Raw genomic sequence first — 26,380 nt, forward strand, 5'->3', positions numbered from 1 at the left:
AGCCAAAGCAAGAAAGTCTCGCTGAATTCCTAAAAAATGCCCCGCCCCCCTCCAGCACCTCCGAAACCACAGCCGTTCACCATCAATATTCAAAAGGCTAATGAGGCGAAGCGACAAAAGTCTATGAAAACGCGCATCATGCGAAGTTCAACTCTGGACTCCACTACTGGAGCATCATCGCCTGTTCCAAGGCTTGTTGATATCCCCGCTAAATATAACCAGATTGGCAGGCCACAGGCGTCTCTCACCTCTGGATCATTCGTTGCTACCATCCATGCAGACGAGCCAGATAACCAATGGCATTCTGGCGGCAGGCTGCCAAAGAATGTAGTAAAGGGTATCGAAACCGACAGCCTATACAGATCCAACAAGGCTGAAACCGCGGCGTTGGCCGATTTCTTGAAAAATACCGCTCCTCCCTCACCCAGTGTAAGCTCCGTGCATTCATTGAATGGAATGAAGACCGGTTCTTCAGCTAGTTGGACATTCAAGGCCTTCCTACGAAAGAAGAAACAGGTCGCTTAGTCCAATGCCCTCTACCCAACCCATCAAATAACGCCCTCCTTGATCATCTCTCTTCCGTCTCATCTTTCAATGACCTTTCTCACCCTCCTTTTTTTTATTTTTTTGGGAAGACATTCACGTTTCCTCGAGATGTTCTACTACATCTTTTTTTTTAATTAATGAAGACGACTTTCGGCCCCTGTTACATTATACCATCTCCATCTTCCCATCCCCTCTACTCACCGGCCAGTTTTTGTTTTCATCTTTTCTCCTCTTTCTCGAAACAAGGGTGACGGTATATATTTTCGTTTCATCAAGAACCAGCCTTGGCCACTCCTTTGACGAAGCAATCAATTCATTCACCAAAATAACTCTACACATATCATTCCTGCTCGAGTCCTCGTCCCCTTCTTTTTCTCTTTTTCTCTTAGCACACTTGGTCTATCGATACCCTCGATCTACACTCGCTGATGCACGCGGATGTGTTGTATTCCCCTTCTCCTGCCTTTTATATACCACCCTTCAGCCCCTTTTCTTAACGTCACTTTGGGCCTTACTTCTGTCACATAACCCTTTCACAATATAGCCATCACGGTGAGATGCAAGTCATGAAAATATCTTTTCACATCGTTTGAAATAATAATTTTACTCGTTTTATCAAGTGATCTACTCAACTCCATCTATATATCCATGAGTATAATGTAAAGTGATCGTTCAGGGTATTCAAGCTTCAAAAAGGCTTTGTGTATCTGGACTTGGCGAGACGCATGTTCAAGGTCACGCTACATACTCCATACCAGAGTGATCTGCTGTTTATACCTGTCTGCGTTTCATCAACCCTTGGAGGGTTGCACATCTTTTCTAGAAGTTCCAACACCAACCAAACACCGATGCGGATCTTTCGTTTCTGATGAGTATATTTGAGGCCATGGCACTAGTCACGTCATTCGCCCTCCCCTGGAAACGCTGCCTGTTTAAACCTGCGTTCCAACCTTGTCCATAGATACATATCACTGATATCATGCAGATGCTGATCTTGCATGGTGCAGCCCTTTTGCCTTTTCTCCAACAAGCTGGCTCTACTGCTGCATCATAGCATCAGCCAAGATAATTCGATATTTACTCGGATCTATGCGGAAAGAAGTGGTCGGAATACGATTTTGACAATATGGAATCACCTTCATGTTCCGTGGCATGGATGAAAACATACCACAGTCGATCACCATTATATCTATGCAGATACCTGGAGAAAATCTTACTTTGCAAAACAGAAGACGAAGAACCAAGATGTTTATGCTAGAAGGTTCAAGTATCTTGATCAACAGTAAGGTGGAATCCCACAGACTCAAGGACGGTTTTTGCCATTTACGAAGGCCTCCACCTAATTCCAGGATGTATATTGTTGACATTTCGCCTCCATAGGTTCACCGCAAAAGAACAACCCCTGCTACATTGGCTCAGAAGGTTTTGCATTAGCAACTTCACCATGCTCGTATATTGCTTCGCAGTATTTGAATGGTTTCTTGTCTCCCGAAGAGTTAGGTAATGAATTGACAAGCCTGGTTCTACAGAACCTGCCTTAGCCTAAGGACTGGCGATAGCGATCTACTGCTAGGAAGACAGACTGTCTAGATGTTCCTTTTTCATACCATATCCGACGCTAGTATATTTACGACCATTGTCCAACGTTATTCTTTCACAGTCTTTAACTGCATATGTAGGGTTTTGGCTAGGCCATGAAGGTATCCATGAAATGGTTTTCTATACTTGATTGTTAGGGAGATCCTGAGATGGATATGAGACGTTATTTTGAGAGAGGTTCATCGGGGAAATATGCTAAAGGAGCCGGGTTTGTTGGTTGAAGTGAAAGCCTCAAAGAGCCCTTGAGAATATTGTTTCTAATAAAGGAGCTTTATTGACAGCTTGATGGGCCAATACAGTCGTTTCTAGGAGCTTCAATAATCAGGTATGCATAATCATTTAATCAAACAATATTAGGATGAGTCGAAGGAGGTGAACGTTATATCGTCAGTATCTGGTCAGTACTCGTTAAGTAGTGATCTAGTTAGTTCTAGCTATGATTTAGCACATCACAAGGCAAGGCTACCTCTGCCTGTAATCAGTATAAAGAGGACTATTCTCCTTGATATATATCCCGTATGTAGGACTCTTGTAGGTAGTAAACAGTTAGTCTACGGTGGTCGACTTCGAAGAGTATTTTCGGACTTTTGATCTTCCGCCAACCCGCGACAGGGACAAATATCCATAACCCTAAATGTTTGGCCTCAAGCAGCAAGCTACGACGAGCAGGCGCATACAGACATATCAAACGCATCTACTCGACCTTTTTCGTTGTTGCTCCTCCTCCACCGTCTTCCCTTTACATCCCGCCATCCGCTGGCACTTAATTTACGACAGAGGCCAGCATGCGGCGGGGCTCATCTACGGGACTACGGTCTCCTCTCGAACTTCTCGCCCTCCTATTCACTCTCCTTGTGCCCCTTACGTCCGCCCTACATTTCGACCTTATTCCAAATGTACACTCAGGGAAGCACGAGAGATGCGTAAGGAACTTCGTTGGGCGTGACCAGCTTGTTGTCATTACGGCCACAGTGAGCGGTTCAAAGGGTGATGGACAGGTTGTCAACATGCATGTACGTCAAGGACTTACCCAAAAATTTTTTCCGCTAATCCTACTGCAATTGTGTGTCGTGTGATAATATAGAATGCATGTTGACTGGTTTTTTTCTTCGATTGGGTGAAATAGGTCAAAGGTTCACTAGGTGACGATTACGCCAAACCAAAAGATATCGCCGGCGAGATCAGACAAATGTTTACCGCTAGCGCCGACTCTTCGTTCGACGTATGCTTTGAGAACGTTCTCTCCGGCAGACGTAAGAATACCCTGACAGATTTTGTTCTCGCAATTAAATAGCCAGGGACGTTGGCTAATCTTCTACTTTGTTCCCCATTTGCAGATGCTGGCAACAACCCATCTCGTCAGGTCGAGCTAGGTATTGATATCGGTGCCGATGCACGCGACTGGGACGCCATCAAGGTTCAAGAGAAGCTTAAGCCAGTTGAAACTGATCTACGTCGCATCGAAGCTATGATTAATGAAATCGTTGCGGAGATGGACTTTATGCGCGCAAGAGAGCAAAAACTCCGAGACACCAACGAGAGTACTAATGAGCGAGTTAAATGGTTTGCTTTCGGCACAATGGGCATGCTGGTTGGTCTTGGTGTTTGGCAGGTAGTCTATTTGAGAGCCTATTTCAGGTAAGTGGATTTAATGCGCATTATGTCCTCGTGTGTACCTTAGGTGCAAAAACCATTTACTAACCGTTCTTACTACCTGATACAGATCGAAACATCTTATCTAAAGCGTCTTAGTAAGGGTTTTCTTTTGGTGAATGACAAAGTCTACTCCTTTCTCAGAAACGGTTTTGATGGACTTCCCTGTCTGCTTAGGTATATGGGTGCGGTCATTATCCTCACCCAACTTTCTCCCTCGTTTCTTTTGATCTTTCTTACGTTTTACTTTCATAATGATGAGGAAATACGAATTGTAACTATGATCACTAGTCCACCGGCATCTTCAAAAGATAAGGGAATCTAGGAAATTTCCGGAGGCAAGAGGAAATGCAATTTTCCAAAGCTGCCTAATTAAAATCATCAGGAGGCTAGTTTATTCCATAAAATTCTTTTATTATAAAATAATAGGCCAAAGAGTACAATAGAAATATCCATCTCTGTTTCTTCATCGTTGGTGTACTAATAATGAACTAATGCTACAAAGGTTGACCCATTTGGTCGATGCAAACATGTCAAACAAAGTGCTGATGATGTCGAAGTCTTCAGGTTTCCTAACACGACGGCCATCAGTTGTTAAACGTCGATCACTACACGAAAACATATCAATTGCGTCTCTCGTTTGTTCCAATGGCCGCGGTGAATACTATATCTCGATCGTTAAGGCAAGGACTGGTTTCGTACCGTTGTCGCTCCCAGGCTCCTACTGTCGCCCCGTCACCAAAACCCGTCGCATCTCTTTCATATCATCGCAGTGCCAGCATACCTTATAGAAACGAATATCCTGCCTCTACCCTGAGTTTTCGACGTTTAAGCTATTCTTCAAAACTTGGTGGCCATGGAGGCACGAAAAACGGGGATAAAAGTGCGGAAGGCCTGCTTGCTCCTGGACAAACAAAGGGCGAATTGGAGGTTGGAGAGATGGAAGGCATCACTTTCAAAGTAGAGCCTCTCAAAAGGAAAGGCGAGGATGACAGCACAAAGAGAGCCAGGTTGTTATGTGAGTGCCGTCTGGACGTTGTATAGGCTATACATGAGCTGGCGTTTAGTTGAACTGCCATAGTTTATCTGCAGATGACTAACATTATATGTATGGAGTAGACCAGAGTCGTAAACGAGGCACTTTAGAGTCAGATCTCCTCCTGTCAACATTTGCATCTACATATCTAGGCAAGATGACCAGCAGTCAACTAGATGAATATGACCGGTTCCTGGACGAAAATGACTGGGACATCTACTACTGGGCAACACAAGAAGCCCCATCTGAGGGATCTGAGGGTGCATCGAGGCCCAAGGACGAGCTTACTGAGACGTGGAAGAGCGGCGCTGCGAAGAGCGGAGAATGGGCCCAGACAGTGGGAGCTTTTAAACCTGCATACCGACCTGTCCCCCAGCGATGGGCCGACTCGGATATTCTCTCTCTATTGCGACAGCACGTCCTTAGCAAGAAGGCTGGAGGTGGTAGCGTCAAGGGAAGCGGCGGCGGTCTGGGAAGAATGCCCAACATTGAGCTCTTCAAATCGTAGTACTTGCCATCTACTCTCTCATCTGTACAATATGTATCATCAGGATAATATAATATATCTTTCAGACAATATATGAACATCTCTTGTATGTTTTGTATATATAAAAAGTCGAAGCCGCTCGCTTAAGGCCGGTTAGGGTTTAGCGCGCGCACACAGGCGTTTAGGGTTTGCCTGGATACGGAACCAGCCTAACTTCTTTCTGTCGATTTGTGTGAAAAGGCCGAAAAGGAAAAAAAAAAAAGAGTAACAACTTCTCTGCTCGCCTTCATCCCTCTCCGTCCACCGCACCCTCGAGGATTTACGAGAGCATCATCCAGACGAGCTCGAGTCCGCACATCATGGCTGAGCAGTTAGTCCTCCGTGGAACCCTCCAGGGCCACAATGGCTGGGTTACCAGCTTGGCGACGACGTTGGAGAAGTAAGGAACAATTCCATGACAATTCTTTGACTGAGAGAGAGAAAGAAGGAAGAATGATGATGGAGGGATGATGCTGACAGGCCAGTTTAGTCCCAACATGCTTTTGTCTGCCAGTCGCGACAAGACCTTGATCGTCTGGAACTTGACCCGTGATGATACCGCATACGGATACCCAAAGCGATCCCTCCACGGACACTCTCACATCGTTTCTGACTGTGTATGATATACCTCTGGATCCAGTTTCTGATTTTGCGCATATGGGCAAGAGGAGGAAAAGAAAGAAGATAGCCACGAGGGGTGTGTTTTGACGTGTGGCTAATATGATATCAAATAATAGGTCATCTCCTCTGATGGTGCCTATGCTCTCTCCAGCTCTTGGGATAAGACCCTCCGTCTGTGGGAATTGGCTACCGGAAACACCACCCGCACTTTCGTCGGCCACAACAACGACGTCCTGTCCGTTTCCTTCTCTGCTGACAACCGCCAAATTGTCTCTGGATCTCGTGATCGAACCATCAAGCTGTGGAACACCCTTGGTGACTGCAAGTTCACCATCACCGACAAGGGCCACACCGAGTGGGTTTCCTGCGTCCGCTTCAGCCCCAACCCCCAGAACCCCGTCATCGTCAGTGCTGGTTGGGACAAACTCGTCAAGGTACGAAATATCCGGCTGTCAACATTCGTTTTTATGTCGCTTTGTTTTCCAAATGATGTTTTGCAATCAACGTATTTGCTACTTCAGAGCTCCTTTGTGGGCCATGAGACCATTATTCACCTTTGCCCTGATGGAAATACTTCCCCTTTTATATTTGTATCGAAGAGAAAACTTCTGGTGGCGATTGTTTTATCCCTTTCGGTACAACAGCTAACAGTCGATGCACAATAGGTCTGGGAACTCTCCACCTGCCGTATTCAAACCGACCACATTGGCCACACCGGCTACATCAACACCGTCACCATCTCTCCTGACGGCTCCCTTTGCGCTTCTGGTGGCAAGGATGGCGTTGTTATGCTCTGGGATTTGAACGAATCGAAACACCTCTACTCTCTCAACGCTGGTGATGAAATCCATGCTCTTGTCTTCTCTCCCAACCGCTACTGGCTCTGCGCTGCCACTTCCAGCAGCATCAGCATCTTCGACTTGGAGAAGAAGAGCAAGATCGATGAGCTCAAGCCTGAGTTTGAGGACAAGGGCAAGAAGAGCCGTGACCCTGAGTGCATAAGCTTGGCATGGAGCGCCGATGGTCAGACTCTGTTCTCTGGATACACTGACAACAAGATTCGTGCCTGGGGTGTCATGTCGAGGGTATAAAAAGTTTATTTTTATTCCTTCTTTTGTCACATCTTTAATAGCGGAGTGAGTTGTTTACTAGATAATGTCCAATGAAACAATATGACTGGTTGGGGATCATTCGGATGAAGCAATGCCACCCGATCAAAAAAATAGGGAGGGCAAAAAAGGGCTACCGCCCGTGGACAAGATGAACTGTGGTGTTGATAGTTCCCTAAAGATATTAACAAAGGATCTATCTAAATGGAAGCAAAAAAAGTTCAAAAAGCAAAACCCACCCACTCCTGTCTTATCTTCAAGTCGATGATATTTCTTCTTGGCTTTCTCTAGGCTTAAAGCTGGCGTGTGAGATCTACCGTATTGGTTGGAAAGGTTATGCTATGTACGTCTTTTCACGAGCTAATGGAGGTTCTGCATTCTGCATTTTAACCGTTTACATTCCTCGTAGCCGTGGTTATCAACGTAGACGTTCGTTCCCAAAAGTTAAAATTTTTACATATTGTACATGCTTTTTATCCCTTTGGCATTGAAATTAATGATACAGTAGAAAAGGGTATCTCATTTATGGCCTTCTAGCCTTTTCAATGCCTCTTTTGTCTTTTCAATTCCTTGCTTATACTGTAGCTTAATAGATGTAGCATTGGCTTCCCGGTAGTATCCCTCTGCTTGTCGCGGGTTCTCTTGCATCTCAGATATCTCTCCCAAGTTATACAGGGTAGCCACGCAAGCCTGCTCATATTCCTGATTTCGAATGGAGTCATCGACATGAGCGGCAACATCCAGCGCTTTCTTTCCCCACTCTGTCGCTGCAACCAGCAACTGTTCGCGTGAAACAGGGTTTATGGAAGAGGGCGAGGGCGACGAGGCGTTCAAAGGAGTCTTCCCTGCTTGCTCCGCCATCTGACTTGCAATATTATTTAGCAGAACGACCTGGATGATCTTGTTCTGTCCGTCTCCTTCGTCTTCCTTAAATAAGGATAGTGCTTGCATATATAGAACGGCAGCCAAGTCGTTTCTGCCTTTTAGTCCATAGTGATCTGCCAACTGACTGCATGCGTTGCCCACTTCGGTAAGGGTAAGGAATGAAGGGCCATCATCCGTAGTGACAGGCAAGTTCAAATCCCTTCTCCGCTGCAGTTCCCTTCGGCTAACCTCAACGGCGGAAATCAGGTACTTCTCTGCTTTCTCCGTATCTTCCGGATGTTGTTCAGAATATAGCTCTGCGATCTTTAGGCTTATTCCCGGAACCTTCTTCACCACTGTGTCACGCATTCTCTCCTCTTCTTGTTCCTTTTCCAGAGCAGCCTCATGCTCGGCCACAGCATCGGAATTTGATGGATCGGGTAAAATATCTTTCCCGCTCTCTCTTTCTCGATCAAGTATCAATTTCCGCCTCCTCCCATTCTCAATCCAAGTTTCACAATCATTCTTAATCTTCTCGAGAACTTCAATTGACGCATCAAACAAATTTGCTTTTTCTAGCATCGAAGCCACTGCCAATCGTATCCCCAACATCTCGTCTGAGAATGGATGTAATCCTAATTGGAGCCCAGCTTCCAACGCCTGCTTATAATAAGCCAGTGCCGACGTAGGGTTGAGGTCCATTTCAGTATAGTATACTGCTTTTCGAAGATGAATGGCCATTTCCTTGGGGAAGCGTGAGTACTCTGGGTTCACCCGAGTCATGAAATCATAGATAATATACGCTAGGAGGGCGGTGTTGCCGACAGCGAACAGGAGGGTAAGGGGAAATCCGATTGGGTGTTTGCGGTGGACATTTCGTGCGGCAACTCGGAAATTGTCTCTGAATCGCTGGTAGAATGTGTATGATCGGGTTTGAGAACCGGATACATTGTGGGGGAGTAGCTGTAGTCTTGGTCTTTGGGCGATGCTATGTGAAGAAATTGATCTGGTCGTCGATTGTGAGAGGAGAGGATTGGTTATAGGTCGTGAGAGCGCGCTAGAGCGCCGCCCTAAATTCGCCAGCATCATGCTAGAACATATCTGACAATTGGAGGAATTGAGCAAACAGCCTTGATCACGATGTAGCTTTTTCAAGATGGTTAAAATAGTTCGTGGTGGAATTAAGGTTATTTAAAAGTATTTACTAGCGTGACCTCCAAATTCCTACATATTACTTATGTAAATACTTGAAATAGCTACGGTTGCCCTTGTAGGAGTCATATATCATATATCGTTGCTATCAGAAGGCTTTAGTCGTTGCTGGGGTTCCCGCCTAATAATAAATTTGAAGAGGGATCCCTTAATAGAGCACTTCAAGCCGCAGTTGGCTGTGGCTAGGAGTTACTTGCTGGAACTCTCTTTAGTTCTAATCTCATCTCTCTTTCCTATTCACTTCCGTTTTCGTTGCGCTTATAGTAGGATGCCTCATCGGACTTTGATATTAAATGATGGGTTTTCGTACTTTGACATGTCCTCAGTAGTGTGATGATTATTTAGACATGTTGTAGCCGTTAACTAGCGAGTAATTAGAAGGTCACGTGGACATAAGCTAGTGGACCTATTTTAGTACCTCGAAGACGACTGATAACTCTTTCATGGTTCCTTTACGCATAAATCAAGCTATATATATATATATATACTAGCAGAGTCGACAACTGCAGCGAAATGTGTGGGCGATATTCTATGGGAATTGTACGCATGCTCCCCAAGCCCTGGCAGAAAAAGACATAGTCTGATTCGGCTTTGAGACAGCGGTTGGCGTTCATCCGACATCAACTACAACAACGAGGCCAGCAAGTTGATGAAATAGCGGACGATGATGAAGTGAGAGAGACGTATAACTTTGCACCTGGGAATTATGGTGCTGTGCTAAGAGCCGATACCCCTGACCATGGTGGCATTGGCCCTGAAGCGCTTGACGGCGAAGCTGCTGAAGAGCGAGAGCACTCTGAGCATATCGGGAAAGGAGAGAAAGGCACCAAGTACAAGATTCAGGCTATGAAATGGGGACTGATACCCTTTTGGACCAAACGATCTCCAAACTATGGCTCACTGATGAAGACTATCAACTGTCGAGATGATTCTTTAATGGAAGATCGAGGCATGTGGACTTCGATGAAGAAGAAAAAGCGCTGCATCGTGATATGCCAGGGCTTTTATGAGTGGCTTAAGACGGGGCCTGGGGGCAAAATCAGATTGCCATATTATACCCGTCGCAAGGATGGAGACCTGATGTGTTTCGCTGGCCTGTGGGACTGCGTCAAATATGAAGGTAATTAGGGGGCTATGTGTTGGCTTCATGTGGCTTGGATGCAACTGACTTGTAATAGATACGGATGAGAAGTTATATACCTATACGGTAATTACTACCTCATCCAACTCACAACTTAAATTTCTCCACGATCGTATGCCTGTCATCCTTAATCCGGGTAGTAAAGAGATGGTTACCTGGCTAGACCCGCATACCACCACATGGACAAACGAGCTTCAGTCGCTTTTGAAGCCCTATGAAGGCGAACTAGAGACCTATCCCGTCAGCAAGGACGTAGGGAAAGTCGGCAATAACTCCCCAAGTTTCATTATACCGATTGATAGCAAGGAAAATAAGAGTAATATCGCTAATTTCTTCCAGGGCAAAGGCGATAAGAAGGGGAAAGCAGATATACGGGAGGCCAAGGAAGATGATTCTAAGAACTTACAAAAACTTAAACCTGGACAGACAGAGAGTGAATCTGCCTTGAAGAGGGAGTTCTCTCCAGGGAATAAGCCAGAGCAGGTTCTAGGGAGCAACAAGAAGGTAAAGATTGGAAGCCCGCAGAAAGGGCCTACCCAAGCAGAGATACAACCCATCAAAGGACCCAGCCCAGTGAAGAAGATGCGAAATGCAACCAGAAACGACACGAAGTCAAAGGCCGGAGTTAAGCCCAGTGATGGAAATCAGCGAATTACCAATTTCTTCAAGAAGTGAATTAGCTTCAGTTTATTTGTGATCTATGTACATTATTTAGTCCAAGGAACCATACCTATAATACAAGTAACCTACCCTACACACCATCGTAAATAAATAATCAGGTGTCATGTCTTAGTTAAAGGAGGCCGTTTAACGTCGTATCTTCTCCTCTTCGGCCTTCAACCTCTCGACCAATTTTTCCCTGAGGAACGGACTTAGACCTAGGCTGTATATGCATTTAGTAAGGTGTGACATATTGCCATGATAAGTAAAACTTACATTCCGTTTCTCGTAACAATGCGATATGTTCCTGCATCGGCATAGAGTTAGCAAGCTATAATGAGCGATGCATAAATTGACCAGTGATAGTCGACAGGACATACCGCTACCCTGGTAGTTTCCTTTCCCTTCAATATTCCCCTGTCCATCAACCTCGATAGAACCAAATATATCCTCAGGCCTATAACTCGTCAGTACCCCATTGACTGGCCATTAAACCAAAAGATAGGATGACCTACGAAGGTATCCGGCCATACTCTGGCGGCTCTCTAGAGTCAGCGATGTGAATGAATCCACCTCTGCCAGCCGACTCTGCTCCCTCCACCTTGCCATGCATGCGCGAGAAGAGATTCGCGCCTGACGTTGATGCCATTACATGTGCAGCGGATACGGTGTCTGGGTCCTGGCAGGCATGTTCTGCCAGTACAGAATCTAGGATAGAGATGAATTCCGGGTTAGGGGAGAAAGTGTTTGGCGTTGGAGGGAGGGCAGAAGTAGTCGTTGTTCCAATTGCGAGGGCAGGAGTTGGTGGAGAGGTTGGTAGGAGAGATAACGTATGGCTTGTGCCTGTTGAATTAGGGAATGCATACTATGTAGGTGTTAGTATGGGTTGTTGATAGTGGGTGGGAGGCATACGATGTGAGGATTATTGGAGAGCGTGGAAAGCTGTCTGTATAGAGCTCTCCCTGGGCCCATGATAGGGCGCAAAACTCCCATCAGAGAAGCCATTGACCTTCTGGACCTTGACTTTCTGTTAGATAATTGTCTCAAAGAAAGTTGGTGCTTCAGAGAAGCTTCTTTCTTTTCCATATCCCCGGTCAAGTCACGTGAACATCCTTAAGTATCCGTTTTGAGCTTCAACTTCAACTTTGAACTTCAACTTCACAGCTACGAAACACGGTTTATATCTGGATTTAGACCGTGAATACGGAAATTGAGGCTAAAGGGGATGACAAGGAGGAGGGATAGGTGATGGGACTTTTTGGATCATTATTCTGGATACCAAGCTATCTCTTTTCTTTTTATTTGAATGATATCCATTAATATATCGCCTGAACCGAAAGAAACGGCTTTGAAATTGAGTAATAATATATGATACCCATGAGCATTTCACTAAATACAGAATACATCTAAGGCGGCCTACACGTTCTCTTACCTTGGTTGTTGACAATGGCTACACCTGCTAAAAGCAACACGGCAAACGCCAACCCAGGCGCGACCCCAACACAAATAACGTCTTCACCGTATCCTGCTCACTCGGCGGTGCCTATGGGGCGACCCTTATCACAGATCTCACCACCAACAACACGAACGCCTTCACATCAGCAGGGACAACAGCAACAACCTCACCAGGGGCAGCAGCACCTACCTGCCTCCTCACACTCACAAGCACCGGCACATCAGTACACGCCTATGTTGGAGGATGCCGCGGCATTCAGCTCACCTTCTGCCCTGTTAGCGCTGGGCCTATCCGGAATTACGCCCTCGCCTGGGCCAGGAGGAGTCGCCATGACGGGTGGCCTGAGCATGGGCATTGGCATGGGCCTAAGCATGTCTGATGCGATGGGTCTAAGTATGGGAATGCCGCTGGATCTGCCCATACACTCGCTTCCGGGGCCTACGGCAAAAGATACAGAAGCTGAAAAACGACGGAATATGGCTGAGGTACTCTCTATGCTACGGTCACGGGTGGCAGGACGCGGTGTATGTCGTGAATCTATTGAACGACTGGGGACACTGGAAGGGTTTGAGTGTATGTGGCAGGAGAACAATCTGAGCATTGCGGGGAACAGCGTTGATCTGGAGATTGAGTTTGGCCAGAAAGACGGGGCAGATGCAGATGTGGTGAAGGATGTGACACTTCGGTATGCTACGCGGGAGATGGCTGAAGGGGAGAAGAGGGAGGCTGCATCCGCAGTTTTGAAGAGCGTGCTGACTACGGCCGGAGGGGATGGGGAGTGGAAGAAAGTGGACGCTTTCCACGCCAACCTGACACGGCTGGCGAGGATGGACGGACTGTGCAGGGAGGTAAACTGCTTCGAGGCTGTGGAAGGGGTGCACGAGAGCATGCAGAAGGTGTGGGACGTCACGTCTGGAGAGAGCCGGTTCTGGGAACGACTGTGCAGGAGCAGCGTGGGACGTCCTACAATGCATAGAGGCGAGAACGTCGGACTGGCCATACAGTACTGGGCTGCCCAGCGCCGGCTGCTGGATGCTCGACACGTCTCGCTCGACGATGTGCTGGCCTCGTCTCTGAGGCTGGGAAGGGGCAGCAAACACAAAATCTACAATGCTGTGATAGAGTGTGAGGCTGGCTACCCGTCACTGCGCATATCCAAAAACTGGGTTGGCGATCCCACGGTCCTACCGACGCAGGACGGGAACAGCAACGAAAATAGCAACGGGAACAACGACGAAGGAAACGACGACAGCAACAACACGGCAAACGAGGATACGAACAACAGGGCTAGAACGAACTGGGTTGAGCCGCCGCCAACGCTCGTGTCGACCGACCCCTTGCTACCCTCCAGCCCGCCCAATGTGCGCTTCGTGGCACGCCTGGAGCCCGCCATCCACGTACCCATCGTCGTGGCAGCAGAGATCTATCGGCTGGTCGGGATAACGCTGCAGCAGGACATGAGGCCGGCCGCCTATGACGCGCTTGTGGTACCTGTCGAGCGGCGGGCGAGAACCGGGGGCGGCGAGCATGTGAGGAATGTGACTACGTTTACCGATGGCCAGACGGCGGCTGTGAAGAAGCATGTGTACACCTTCCACACCCTCGAGCATGTGCCCGGCTTTACGGTAAGGGAGCTTCCCTTCTCGCACCCACGACAGGTGGAGGAGGCCATCCCTTTACTGCGGCAGTACGCCTTACTCGACAGGCTACTGGACGTCTTTGACATCCCTACCAGCGGTGGTAACAGTGACGACAACGAGGAAAACACGGTCAGCAACGTCGATGCGGCTGAGGCCCGGCTGGATTCACTCCTGGCCGCCAACCAGCAGCAGACGGGCCAGGACACGCGCATCTCGATCTCACTACGGACGCCCGTCTCGTCGGCACCAAGCCTGCTGGTCGTCTTCCCTCTCCCCCATCCTCTCTCGCGCACGGCCAGCGTGACGGTCGAGGTCAGGCCCGACGGACGGCTACATGTCCCCTGTACAAACGGGTTGGTGGAGAGCCCTCCCGCAGACGACGCGCGACCGGCAGAAGCGCAGAGCAAGCGGGCCGAGGAGGAGAGGAAGCTGTGTGGCCTGCTGGAGCGCGTGCTGGAGACCAGCGAAGATCCGGGGCTGCTGGTCGAGTGGGTGCGCAGGCACCACTACCGCTCTACCTCTACTGTATGATGTGTTTACATAATCATCATCACTGTTGCCTCGGCAGCGTCTTACATAAGACACGTATGTAATCGTATTACCTCATCCCTTGCTTTTTCTGGCCCAACCAGGATCCTTTCCCTTATCTGCGCCAGCCAGCCACAGGGCGCAGCCATCGACACCCGGACAGGCAGCCTAAGCGAAGACTTGCAACAGAGAAACAAGACCAAAAAAGGAGGACAAACAAGAAGGGAAGAAAAAAAAAGGGTGAGACAGGCAGATCAGGTCTCACCGCCCTTCCCTCTCCTCCCCCCCCCCCTTCTGCCGCTCCTCCATCCTTCCTTGCGCTTCCCCAAACGCCCAAACTCTTCCGACGCCCGTCGACCACTCCAGAGCTGCTGTGGACGGAGGTTGCAGGCTGGGCTCTGTCGGACTCGGCCAACTCCATGTATGAGGGATTTCTTTCCCTTATCTCCTTATCTGGCGGCCTTATCGGGCGATCTCGCACCGCCACCCGGTGGGTCTAGCCCCGTCTTCTTCCGGCCTTCTTCCGGCCTTCCTTTTTATCTTTCTTTCTAATTTTGGGGACGCTTAGCTAAGCTGGCTGAGACGCCTTACGTCATCAAGTGGGAGGAAAACCTTGCATGCCACACCAAGGATTTATTTTTTCCTTTTTATAAAAGTCGCTTTATCTTCAGCTTCATCTTTTTCTTTTCTTCTTCTTCTCTCTCTCTCCTATTATTATTATTCTCTCTCCTTCTCTTTGGTCCTTCTCTCCCCCCAAAGTCCTTCACTTAGGCCAGATAAAATATAAAAAAATAAAGCCAGCTCTTGTCTTCAGTTGCTTTCTGTCGCTTCTGTCGTTTATCTACCGTCCAGTCTTATCTTGCTTATAATCATTCATCATGGTGGGTGGTCCCTTTGCCTCTGCCACTCCTTTCGTACCTGACGATAACATGAGATGCTAACCACCGGCACAGGCGAACACTCGTCGATCCGATGCTGCTAATGTGTGTACCATCCGCCACTGTTGGTGTCGAGTCATAACTAACACCCTCCCTCCAGCTCCAAAAGTACATGGGCCTCGACCAGCGTGGAAAGGTCCTCGCTGAATACGTCTGGGTAGATGCTCACGGTGGTGTTCGTTCAAAAACAAAGGTTAGTGCTGCTTGGTTTTTTTTTTTTGTGGTGTTGTTACCTACCCTTGCCTGCCATGGGCTTTGGTTCCTGCATTAGCCTCTTAGTCCAACCCCTCCATACGTGGCTGCGGGTTGATGGCTGCTGGTTTTCGTCGTCGCGTTTCTGGTTGCTGATGCCATCATAGACTCTCAGCCGTCCCGTCACTTCGCCTGACGAGCTCCCAGAGTGGAACTTCGACGGTTCGTCGACAGGCCAGGCTCCCGGCCATGATTCGGACGTCTACCTTCGCCCCTGCGCCATCTTCCCGGATCCCTTCCGAGGTGGTGACAACATCCTCGTCCTCTGTGAGACCTGGGACGCCGATGGCTCGCCCAACAAGTACAACTACCGTCACGAGGCCGCCCGTCTCATGAGAACACATGAGAAGGAACAGTTCTGGTTCGGCCTAGAACAGGAATACACTCTCTTGGACGCGGATGGCTGGCCCTTCGGATGGCCCAAGGGTGGTTACCCCGGTGCCCAGGGCCCATACTACTGTGGTGTCGGTACCGGCAAGGCGCAGTGCCGTGACATCGTTGATGCCCACTACAAGGCCTGTCTCTACGCCGGCATCAACATCTCCGGTATCAACGCTGAGGTCATGCCGTCCCAGTGGGAGTACCAGGTCGGACCGTGCGAGGGTATCGTCCGTAAGTTTTTGGCCTCCTACCCCTCTCTTGTCTACCGCCCGCTAACAGCCATAACAGTCGGTGACCAGCTCTGGATGTCCCGCTTCCTCCTCAACCGTGTCGCCGAAGACTTCGGTGTCGTCATCAGCTTCGCTCCCAAGCCCATCCCGGGTGACTGGAACGGCGCTGGTCTCCACTCCAACGTTTCCACTGCCTCCATGCGTGCTGAGGGTGGCATGAAGGTCATCGAGGCTGCCATGAAGAAGCTCGAGGCCCGTCACCCAGAGCACATCGCCGTCTACGGTGAAGGAAACGAAGACCGTTTGACCGGCCGCCACGAGACCGGCAGCATCGACAAGTTCAGCTGGGGTGTCGCCGACCGTGGTGGAAGTATCAGAATCCCCAGACAGTGTGCCAAAGACGGAAAGGGATACTTCGAAGATCGAAGACCCGCCAGTAACGCGGATCCATACCAGATCACGGGTATCATCGTTGAAACTGTATGTCATCCTCCTTGTCTATTTCAAACACATGGAACTAACCTTCTCTCTAGCTCTGCGGTAGCGATTAAGCCCAACGATGCGCCCACGTCGAAATGCTTTTCCTGTTTTTCTTCCCTTTTCCGGTGCTCAAGACCGACACGCTTAATGCCTTTTTAATTAGATATTCCACGCTTCGATGCCCATTTTTGTTAAAGCCTTTCATGTGTTATTTTCCTTTACCTGTTTCCGTTCTTGTCGTTTTCATGCACCACTTATTGCAATATGCTAGTTCACTCTCACTACATATTGCTCCCACTGAAACCGTGGGATCGCGTCTGTCAGTTCGGCTCTAGTTATACACACTACTACAACCAAAGTCCCTTTTTTTTTTTTTTACACACGAGAAAAAGGAGAAAATCCGTTGTTGGTGGCCGACTACTACTATTATTATTAGCTAACTATCCTTACATTAATTCATATATCCCGACCATGCACACCGCTGCTGTTCTGTCGGCGTTACGTTGCTACATACCCTTTTTTCAAGTTTGACTTAATTCTCTTATGTTTTACCGTGCGTCCCAGGCCTTGAAGTGTTTTTCGTCTGTCTCTTCAACCTTGCGCGTGATTTGCCTGCGTTAGTGCGGTAGATAGCTACTTTACTACACTTAGACAGGAGCTCGATGAGATGAGAGAAATTACACTCATTTACTACCCAGTATGATAGATCCACTTCCAACCAGTCGTTAATCCCCGAAGTTGGTGTTTCAAAGTATTTACATTGATTGTTTCCTGGTCAACCGTCTTCTGTCTGACCAAGAAATACGTTCATAATAAAACTTCCTTGGGTAGCAAGGCCGCATCCTTACAATACCTGGTTAAAACCGATTGGTTGCTTAGAAGATGGATATTGACATAGTACATCATTAAGCAGTTGATCTAGATTGTTGAGACGGCTGTAGGATGCAGCCAGAGATGTGGCTGGACAGGAGCTGAGTTATTATATACGGAGCAATATCCACACGTCAATGCATTTCCGTACGGAGATGCACTGACACGGCTAACGATATAGTAGACGGAGATTTGCTTGAATAACTAATAAACCAACCCGTTTTGATCCAACATATATATTATATTACATTTACTTGTTTATTTCATCAACCATTTTACCCACCATACGCCCCTCCAGCCACGCTGCGCTTCCCTCTGCTTCCCCCATACGATCACGCCCACAATCACGGCTGCAACTATACTTGCACCAACAATACCGCACATCACCCCATTGCTCCCTCTATACGCCCTCTTTGCATCCCCATTCCATCCCGTATACAGCGCATATGTACTCACAATACTTCCCAGATTACCCAGCCCGCTCACTATCGCGGTCGAAGCAGCAACGCCGACGTCACCGTACCTTGCTCCGAACAGCTCGGCGGTCAAGGACATGGTGATGGGGACTGTCGGGCCAAGACCAAATCCTACAACCAACAGGCCGCCGTATGCAGTCCAGGTGCGGGTGAAAGTCGTGAGTAGCAGGCCGGTGAGCAATATCAGACATGAAAAGATGAAAATGGCCGGCCGGTGGTGGTGGAATGCATCTGATATTGGCGTCATGATCAGGATGGCTATCAGATCCATGACCCATATCGGTGCGAAGAGCAGAGAGAGCTGTACGCCCGTTAACGAAGGGATGGCGGCACGGATGATTACTGTGCCGTAGCTCTGCACTCCGATGCCAACGCCCACGACACCAAAGTACATGATTGTCACGGGCCAGAGACGCCAGTCGCATAGTATGCGGAGGATATCAGACCAGCCCCATTGCACTTTCTTGTAAACGCGCTGTACGTCGGCGTAGTGCAATTCTTCGTCTTTGCCGGATAGTGCAGGCCTGGTCGTGGGTATCCACCGAAGCCATGCCGCGCGAGGCGGATGAGATTCGCCCGGTGGGAGAGGTCGGTCTGGAAGCCACCATAGCAGCGTTATGCCCATCAATGTGCCGACCAGGCCCCAGATGAGGAACATCCACTGGAAGCCGACGAGGTTCCCTAAGCCGTCCATTTCCTGGAACCCGGCAGAGACCAGCCCAACGACTGCAGCAGAGACTTGGGCGGCAGTGAAGTAGAAGCCTATACGCTGGCCGGTGCGAGCAGAAGGGTAGAAGAGTGATAGATAGTATGCCATGCCAGGCCACATGCCGGCTATCACGATACCTAGAAGGAGGCGGAGAAGACTGTATAGTGTCCAATTGGTTAGATATAAGAAGGCGAATACAACGATAAGTAGTGATAGAAACGTACTACAGCGACCACGCGGCGTTGACAGCTGCCATCAACGCCCCGATGACACCAACACTAATCACTATCCGACTCATCCAGATATGAGGGCTCAACCTGGTCATGATCAGGTTTGAAGGCAGATCGAATATGACGTAGCACACGTAGAAAAGTGCCAAACTTGTCGAGATCTGTCGGGGAGTCAGATGCAGTACCGAGCCCAGGTCATGGTGTTCCTTGAGGTTCATCGTCTGAGCCAGCCCGACATTGGATCGGATGGCAGAGCAAAGAAAGTAGAGTGTCCATAGCGGTGGGATGATACGCAGGTCCAGTTTACGATATATGCGATCCAACGTCTCGTCGTCTGCTTCTTCTGCATCGAAATCAGGCTCTCTTTGGGCTATTGGGCCATTCGAACCTGAGTCTTCGTCTTTTGGCCAGTGGCTCTCCATCGCAATTGATTATGATCAACTGGCTGTTCGGTTGTATGGATATGGAGATTTTTTGGGGCCCGCTAACCAGCCAATTCCAAAGGGGAGGGCCTCTCAGGTTGCTTTATGAACGGAGTAGTTGGAGCGTCTACCCATTCTATTCGTCAGCGTTTTGTCAAGCGAAAAAAGTTCTCGAAGGGCTAACGTGAAAGCGGAAAATACGATCCTACTGGCCACTGGCAGGGAGCTCTCTTCCGTAATATTAGTTCCTGGGCTGGTTTCTGCAGCCTATATCGAGTAGCTCCTTGGCCTTCTTTGAGACAAGCTGCAAACCCTGGATAGATGGCGCGGGGAACGGATGTCCCGCTCTGATGATAATTTATCCCTGCTGCAGAAGACCAGGATGCTTTCTATCCTTGCTCTGGGTGCTTCCACGGTCCAGAAGCAAATGTAGTCCTTGAATGTCTTTTATGCGGGATGTCGCGAACTTGCGACTTTGACGTCAAAACGTCCATAACGGGTGTCTGCTGACTAAGACGTCTATATTAAGCAAAAAAGGTCCTACCGTCTTCAACTACCGTCAAACTACAACAAACTCCGGGCTGATATGCATGTCCGTTTAACACAGAGTATACGTGCGAGGCTACAACTATTAACATAATAGTTAAACTATGCAAACCCGTTGATCGACCATGCTTGCCATATCAATTTACCATGAATGATCCTTCAGGTCCAGTTGGAGGCCTGAGCTGCAGCCATCGCTCCCCTTTGTATGTCAAAGGCCGTCTCTCATGATCAGTCTTTACGTGATTTCAGCGGTATATCCCTGTCCATGCACAAGCTTGCATTATGTTTCCAAAAGTTTCATCCGGCCATTTCATATCTCCGTGTGGGAGGATGAATTCGCACATGAAACTTCTCTTTCAAAGATACCCCACTGAAAACGGCGGCAGCTATAAAGCGGTCTGCGGCCTCTATACGGAGTACTCTGTATTTAAACAGCTCTTATCCAGCCAACATTCCTCTGAATAACAGTTGAAGGAAACGGTTTTCAACATGGATGTCGAAGGCTTCCCAGATCACCCGGTTTTCAGACATCTTATCAAGAATGTGCCTTTGAACGATGGCACTATTATACATGACCCTAACCATGGCATCATGGCTAACTATGATCGTTTTCTAAACGATGTCCTCGAACTCCGACGTACCATCCGTCAGCAGATTCCAAATCTTCTCGATTCTAATGGCATCGTGCGTGACGACGGAGTATACATCTGCACCCTTGCGCCGGCGAGCTACGAGTTTTTTGTAGCTTGCTTCGCTATCTGGGCGGTCGGGGCTGCATTGTCGCCACTGGGTATACCTTCTCACTCTAATGAATTAGAAGGTACCGCTGGTATTAATAATATTTTTTTCTATTAGCAACCGGCGTTACTCCAAAGGAGGCTATATATCTCTTTGGGAAGAGCAAAGCGGTCCTCCTCATAGTTGGCTCTGGCCAACGCGATGCAGCCTCCGAAATTCAGCGACATATGAAGAACCAAACCGGAAACGCGATCAATACAATCGGTGTTGACCTCACTGTTCCGATTCCACTCACAAAATCCAATTATCACATTGATGAGCGTGCGGTACTTTCACCAGATCGACCATTTATTCTTATACTTACATCGGGTACCACTGGACCCCCTAAAGGAGTTGTGCGTAAAATGCCCGCGCTGGACCTTCGTGGTATGTTGAGGGGTACAAATGAAGATCTCGCCCTGTGTCATCGTGCCGTTCACTGGGGATTTGGAGTCGGCCCTCCCGTAGCTATGATTATGAATGGGCTGTCCATTTATATTGTCGATGCAGACCCTAGCCCGGAACAGATCTGGAACGTCATTCGCGAGAAGAAACTAACCATGGCATATGCCACAAATTTGATGTTCCTTCGTCTGATGCAATACTACAATGAGAATCTGGCCGGGCTGGAAGCTGATAAGGTCGAAGAGTACAAAGAAGGAGCGAGGAAGCTCAGGTATGTTGCCTGTGGTGGTGCGGTACCCATGCCCTCCGTAGGGCAGTTTTGGAAAGACATGCGTGGCGGTGACCCTATCACCATTCTCTTTGGAACATCCGAAGCGGGTGGAGGGCTGGGCACGACTCCGGAAGGCTACGATGTCACGAAGGTGAGTCAACCCATGTTCTTATTATCCAAGCGTTTTGTCTTAATGATCTTTCCGGTAGCGTGTTATTGGCAAACCATTGCCCGGTGTCCAGTTGAAGCTTTCGGAAGGTGACCATGGCGAATTGCTGATTAAAAGTAATGACCTGTTTGTTGGGTGGGTTCGACATTCTGTTCCTTGCCTCGTGGATGGTACGCTAATACCATTAATAGCTATCTCGGTGACGAGATCGCTACGAAGAACGCACTAGATGCGAATGGATTCTACAAAACAGGAGACTTAGTGCACATAGGGGAAGATGGAAACTATGTTATCGATGGTCGAGTTAAAGAGGACTGTAATTTCTTGCTCAAATTCCAGTTTTCTAGAAGCAGATCTACTACATAACCAGGAGCGCGTTACATAACCCCCTTTGAGAAAATGGGGAAAATCTTGCTAACTTATCTCACAGTTGTTCTCTCGAGATCTCTCAAAGTGGGGACTCTTGAACTCGAAGATAGGTTGGCAGAACTTCCTTACACCTCGGAAGCGTCCGTTGTTGCTGTTCCAGACATGGAGGTCTTGAACAGGGTAGCTGTTGTTGCACGCATTAAGCCTTCATTCCAAGGCGAAAGCACCAATGGCACAGACCAGGGTGGAATGCCTACGGACATGCTATTTAAAATAAGACGGAACCTTACGGAGTTGAATGTTGCTCTGTATAAGCTCCCCACCCTTCTACGTATTCTCCAAGACGACGAGATCATTCCACGCACAACTACCGATAAGGTTATTCGGAAGAAAGTTATACAAGCGTTCTTCCCACAGTCTGCTGACTGCAAGGTAGAGGATTTACCCAAGGAGGTGCTCGTTTGGGATTTGAAGAATGACAAAGAAGCTGATTCAACTGGGTTGTGGGACTGGGCTGCGTCCCGGGAATGAGGTTAATATGATTTGCTTTGCAGTATATTCGGATTGTGATATACTCCGTAGATCTATATTATATCCCCCACAATATAACTATATCTGAAGTATTAATATATAGATTGACATTCAAGGGTTACTTTGCTTAAACTGTGGAATATTATGTGGTTATTGATGCGCAAACATAGGCGTTAATATTGGGGGTATATATACTCATCCTCTCTAACTGGAAGGATACTTAAGCTTCTGATAAATAAATACACATACAGGTAAAGAGTTTTATCTTGTAGAAAGAAAATTTACCGTTGAAAGCATAATGCACACTCAGTACCTTATGCTGCGCTTTGGTTGCTTGGGCTGTTCGAATTGCCCGTTTCAGCATCGTGGTCTGGATTTTCATGTTTCTTTTCGGGGAAAGATGACGTTGTTTCCTCTTGAGTGGCGCCGGCACGAGCTCTGTGTTCGTCTGTATCATCATAGTTGATGAGAACTTCACCGTTCTTGCCGTATCGTCTTGGTGTTTCGCGAGCTACCTTTACTACTGAGAAGATAGACTTCGTCTTCCGGAAGATGGAGTCCATTTCCTCGAGGGAGCGGTAGGCTGTTTCAGGGTAGAAAAAGTAGACCACTGGAACGATGAAGGCGTTTCTATCACTGGGTTAGTACATATTTCTCTATCCCTGCAGGTGGTTGAACTTACATAACAGCAAAAATGATGTAGGTCTTATATTCGATGGAGGAGAAAGAAACAGGCGTGATCATGACTACCATGAAGTTGAAGATCCAGTTTGCTGAGGTAGAAAGGGCATTGGCAGGGGCACGGATTCGTAGAGGGACCTGGGAATTTGACAGGTTAGCAGCGAGAACTTGTTTGCATTTTAGGGAGGAGATAAAACTAACAATTTCTGCAGGGTACAACCAGGTCATACCGAGCCAGCCGATGGCAAAGAAGGTGTTGAAAACAAAGAGGAAAACAGCTGCGACGATTCCGGGGTCTGTCTGTCCTTTGAAACTTGTAGCAACGGCGAGGACCACCATGGAAAGTGACATGCCAACCGCGCCGAACAGCATGAGTGGACGGCGGCCGACCCTTTCCACAACGAATACAGCAATCCATGATGCAAAGAAGTATTCAGTGCCGTTGCAAGCGGCAAGAATTCGTGAGATGAATGGATCAAGGCCGATACTGCCTTCATAAATCGTGGTGGCATAGTATGTGATGAGATTGATACCAGAGATCTGCTGGAACACCTGGTTGACGTATGCAAGGATGACACGATGCAAGTGACGGTCCTTGTCCATGGTGAACAGATCCTTAAAGCTGCCCCGCTGCATCTCAATGACCGTATCTTTGATTGCAGAGAACTCCGAATGGACAAATCGATCTTCCCTGTCCAGATCGCTGAGGGCTGCCAAAACATTCATTGCTTCGTCTTCTTGGCCCTTCAGAACTAGCCATCGGGGAGACTCTGGAAGACCCATGACAACAAGCATGATAATGAGAGCAAAGACGATTTGAAAGGCAATGGGGAACCGCCATGAAACCGAGCTGGGTTCGAGGAAGGAAAAGCCAAAGTCCAACCAGTAACTAATACAGATACCCCCAGTGATCAGAGCACCTTCGACCATGACCAGTTGTCCTCGTCTGTGGGATTTGGAGCATTCAGACTGCCAGGTTGGTACGGTTGAGGTGTTCAGTCCGTTACCAAAGCCTGTTACGAGACGTCCGACAATAAAGTGGGGAAGACCATACGCAGATGCCTGGAGAGCAGCACCGACGACCATGATAGCTGAACCCAGCCAGATGGTCTTTCTTCGTCCGAGTCTGTCACCGATCCAGATACAAGCAAGCGCACCAACGAAACATCCGAGGTTATATGATGCAACGGAAATACCTGTACTTTGTCATTAGATTGATACATGCCGCGCTTTATTGAATGAATGGGCACGCACCTTGAATAGTAGACCGGTGGTTTATTTGAGATCTGGTTAAGCCCATAACTGCTTCTTTACTGGTAGCAATTTCAGGGAAGACCCTCTCAAAAGAGTGGAGCGTCAAGAGCCCGCCCATGACACCTCTGGAGGGTACATAAGTTAGATAACAATCCCTTAAGAGGGAGCTATAGAATATTTATCATACTGATCATAACCGAATAGCCTAGGTTCCCTCGAGTTAGCATCTCCCCCGTATCAATTCTGCACGGAGCGCGTTATACATACAAGAAATCCAGGCCGGCAATGACTCCAATGGCAATGTTGAGCTTCGTGCCTCGAAGGCCGAAGTACCTGCTCCCTAGACCCATGGTTTCGAGATCCTTGTCAAGCTGTAGATCGAGGCGTCTTTCGCGATGTATATCGTTGAAGGGTTAACGGTATCCTTGGGCGAATGAACGACGTTAAGTAACCACAGCTCAAGACAACGAGCTATGCGACGTTAACAAGACCCAATCGACTCTCCATACGGCCACCCCAGACCAGCGGGATAACAAACGACAACGATGGAAGGGAAACAAATTAAAAAAGAGTGAGAGAGAGATGAAAGCGAGGATGTGGAGGTCTTTATAACATGTACCAGCCCTTCCCGCGCAACTTCTTATCCTCTCGGGCGTGACACAGCATGAAGATCCACGCATGAGAAGCCGCCAGCAGATGCGGTTACAGCATGGACGTATAATCCTTGGTTTATTATTATTTTTTAAAAAGAAGGGCTCCATATTTCATCTTAGTATAACAAACTAAACTCTCGGAAACTCTCATGGGTGTGCCATTTTCTTTTTCTTTTCCGCCTCTTTTCTTTTCACAAAGGCACAGCATGGTTCGCCTTAATGTATAATGTCACACACGAGCGAACGGCCACTGCATGGTTGCAAACCTCATGGAGAGTCAGTCGTCTCATTGGGCGTCACGCGTTGATTCCCATCTATTTTTGCATCCCCCGGTATCCACTAGTGACGGGAGTTTTTCTTGGGTCGTGGAGAAAAAGAAGGGGGAACGGAGTATGGGGGTTAGTATGGACTGCTACTTCGCCTTCGATGACGGAGGTACCGTCCATATCCAATTTCCTTAACTCTTGCTCCGAATAAGCTGAATCGGTTCCAGCAGCTGTTCATCTCCACCGTATTCTCAGCTACTATCCAGAGTTATACTATCCCATAGATATAACTCGGGACAGGGATGCTGATTCTTCCAAACATCCCTCTGTCTGGTATCTATCTTTCTCTTCTCCTTTCCGTTCTCTGTAGGTCGTGGTGGCATCATAGTTCCTATGTGGGACTTGGTAGTTTCGATGAAGAGCCCGCTAATTAGAAACCAGCTCGCTTGCGCTTGGCTCACAGAGATAAGTATAAAAGGAAAAACAAAGGCGTTTTTGAATTCCTTTTGGCGCTTCCTTCATAGCCAAGAAGGCTTATTATCATACTACTTCACCTTTCTTTGAGGTCGGCGAACCCTCCCTATTGCCAACTATAGGCAAGCCGACACCATCCCCGTCACATCCCAGTTAGCCGACAGCTCGCTCTTGTCCCGTTCACCCGCGCTGGAACTCCGTAGGATGGAAAGGAGAATGGGAGGAAGAGGTTGTTCTCTTCATTTCGGCCTGAATACCGTCCTTGTGGTGTCTTTTTTGACAAAGCCATACGTGTGTGGGCTGGTGGTTCCATGGTGTGAACTGCTCACAGGGTATGAAAGAGAGAGAGAAAAAGCAAACTCTGCCCTGCCCAAAGCCCGCAGTGGAGATGTTCATGACGTGAGC

At 48.1% G+C, this 26,380-nt stretch overlaps 13 protein-coding genes across 13 annotated transcripts in view; 8 read left to right on the forward strand and 5 right to left on the reverse strand.

Annotated features, from left to right (window-relative positions):
- MCYG_01065 (conserved hypothetical protein) overlaps positions 1 to 525 on the forward strand; it is a gene marked incomplete at both ends in the record, with an annotated part of 3,740 nt that extends 3,215 nt beyond the window's left edge. The window contains one exon of the mRNA XM_002850915.1: positions 56 to 525. Within this exon, the coding sequence (XP_002850961.1) occupies positions 56 to 525 (470 nt within the window). The remainder of the gene's footprint in view (positions 1 to 55) is intronic.
- A 645-nt stretch (positions 526 to 1,170) lies between these two features.
- MCYG_01066 (uncharacterized protein) lies at positions 1,171 to 1,913 on the reverse strand (the record flags this gene model as incomplete). Its single annotated transcript, XM_002850916.1, has 3 exons — positions 1,171 to 1,184; positions 1,386 to 1,589; positions 1,715 to 1,913. 3 exons carry the CDS (start codon positions 1,911 to 1,913, stop codon positions 1,171 to 1,173), a joined length of 417 nt encoding a protein of 138 aa, XP_002850962.1.
- Positions 1,914 to 2,930: 1,017 nt separating this feature from the next.
- Positions 2,931 to 3,887, forward strand: MCYG_01067 (endoplasmic reticulum vesicle protein 25; the record flags this gene model as incomplete). The annotated part of the gene is made up of 4 exons (XM_002850917.1): positions 2,931 to 3,158; positions 3,272 to 3,398; positions 3,483 to 3,783; positions 3,869 to 3,887. The coding sequence occupies 4 exons, from the start codon at positions 2,931 to 2,933 to the stop codon at positions 3,885 to 3,887; spliced, it is 675 nt and encodes a 224-aa protein (XP_002850963.1).
- A 559-nt stretch (positions 3,888 to 4,446) lies between these two features.
- Positions 4,447 to 5,342, forward strand: MCYG_01068 (early meiotic induction protein 5; the record flags this gene model as incomplete). The annotated part of the gene is made up of 2 exons (XM_002850918.1): positions 4,447 to 4,816; positions 4,918 to 5,342. The coding sequence occupies 2 exons, from the start codon at positions 4,447 to 4,449 to the stop codon at positions 5,340 to 5,342; spliced, it is 795 nt and encodes a 264-aa protein (XP_002850964.1).
- Positions 5,343 to 5,598: 256 nt separating this feature from the next.
- On the forward strand, positions 5,599 to 7,122 carry MCYG_01069 (G-protein complex beta subunit CpcB; the record flags this gene model as incomplete). The annotated part of the gene is made up of 4 exons (XM_002850919.1): positions 5,599 to 5,760; positions 5,851 to 5,977; positions 6,098 to 6,415; positions 6,647 to 7,122. The coding sequence occupies 4 exons, from the start codon at positions 5,681 to 5,683 to the stop codon at positions 7,070 to 7,072; spliced, it is 951 nt and encodes a 316-aa protein (XP_002850965.1).
- A 487-nt stretch (positions 7,123 to 7,609) lies between these two features.
- On the reverse strand, positions 7,610 to 9,040 carry MCYG_01070 (TPR domain-containing protein; the record flags this gene model as incomplete). Its single annotated transcript, XM_002850920.1, has 1 exon — positions 7,610 to 9,040. One exon carries the CDS (start codon positions 9,038 to 9,040, stop codon positions 7,610 to 7,612), a length of 1,431 nt encoding a protein of 476 aa, XP_002850966.1.
- A 639-nt stretch (positions 9,041 to 9,679) lies between these two features.
- On the forward strand, positions 9,680 to 10,982 carry MCYG_01071 (DUF159 domain-containing protein; the record flags this gene model as incomplete). Its single annotated transcript, XM_002850921.1, has 3 exons — positions 9,680 to 9,706; positions 9,746 to 10,286; positions 10,345 to 10,982. The coding sequence occupies 3 exons, from the start codon at positions 9,680 to 9,682 to the stop codon at positions 10,980 to 10,982; spliced, it is 1,206 nt and encodes a 401-aa protein (XP_002850967.1).
- A 132-nt stretch (positions 10,983 to 11,114) lies between these two features.
- On the reverse strand, positions 11,115 to 11,972 carry MCYG_01072 (conserved hypothetical protein; the record flags this gene model as incomplete). The annotated part of the gene is made up of 5 exons (XM_002850922.1): positions 11,115 to 11,190; positions 11,244 to 11,274; positions 11,348 to 11,424; positions 11,483 to 11,832; positions 11,880 to 11,972. The coding sequence occupies 5 exons, from the start codon at positions 11,970 to 11,972 to the stop codon at positions 11,115 to 11,117; spliced, it is 627 nt and encodes a 208-aa protein (XP_002850968.1).
- A 441-nt stretch (positions 11,973 to 12,413) lies between these two features.
- Positions 12,414 to 14,594, forward strand: MCYG_01073 (conserved hypothetical protein; the record flags this gene model as incomplete). Its single annotated transcript, XM_002850923.1, has 1 exon — positions 12,414 to 14,594. The coding sequence occupies one exon, from the start codon at positions 12,414 to 12,416 to the stop codon at positions 14,592 to 14,594; it is 2,181 nt and encodes a 726-aa protein (XP_002850969.1).
- Positions 14,595 to 15,469: 875 nt separating this feature from the next.
- MCYG_01074 (glutamine synthetase) lies at positions 15,470 to 17,031 on the forward strand (the record flags this gene model as incomplete). The annotated part of the gene is made up of 5 exons (XM_002850924.1): positions 15,470 to 15,505; positions 15,545 to 15,574; positions 15,630 to 15,722; positions 15,889 to 16,393; positions 16,451 to 17,031. The coding sequence occupies 5 exons, from the start codon at positions 15,470 to 15,472 to the stop codon at positions 17,029 to 17,031; spliced, it is 1,245 nt and encodes a 414-aa protein (XP_002850970.1).
- Positions 17,032 to 18,000: 969 nt separating this feature from the next.
- On the reverse strand, positions 18,001 to 19,579 carry MCYG_01075 (high affinity nicotinic acid plasma membrane permease; the record flags this gene model as incomplete). Its single annotated transcript, XM_002850925.1, has 2 exons — positions 18,001 to 19,084; positions 19,152 to 19,579. The coding sequence occupies 2 exons, from the start codon at positions 19,577 to 19,579 to the stop codon at positions 18,001 to 18,003; spliced, it is 1,512 nt and encodes a 503-aa protein (XP_002850971.1).
- A 1,035-nt stretch (positions 19,580 to 20,614) lies between these two features.
- Positions 20,615 to 22,647, forward strand: MCYG_01076 (conserved hypothetical protein; the record flags this gene model as incomplete). The annotated part of the gene is made up of 5 exons (XM_002850926.1): positions 20,615 to 20,954; positions 21,071 to 21,729; positions 21,788 to 21,882; positions 21,939 to 22,063; positions 22,178 to 22,647. The coding sequence occupies 5 exons, from the start codon at positions 20,615 to 20,617 to the stop codon at positions 22,645 to 22,647; spliced, it is 1,689 nt and encodes a 562-aa protein (XP_002850972.1).
- Positions 22,648 to 22,961: 314 nt separating this feature from the next.
- MCYG_01077 (sugar transporter) lies at positions 22,962 to 24,932 on the reverse strand (the record flags this gene model as incomplete). Its single annotated transcript, XM_002850927.1, has 5 exons — positions 22,962 to 23,277; positions 23,330 to 23,466; positions 23,530 to 24,524; positions 24,583 to 24,707; positions 24,850 to 24,932. The coding sequence occupies 5 exons, from the start codon at positions 24,930 to 24,932 to the stop codon at positions 22,962 to 22,964; spliced, it is 1,656 nt and encodes a 551-aa protein (XP_002850973.1).
- Positions 24,933 to 26,380: the final 1,448 nt, after the last annotated feature.

Source organism: Microsporum canis, genomic scaffold, assembly GCF_000151145.1.
Source record: "Microsporum canis CBS 113480 supercont1.1 genomic scaffold, whole genome shotgun sequence".
NCBI classification, from domain to species: domain Eukaryota; kingdom Fungi; phylum Ascomycota; class Eurotiomycetes; order Onygenales; family Arthrodermataceae; genus Microsporum; species Microsporum canis.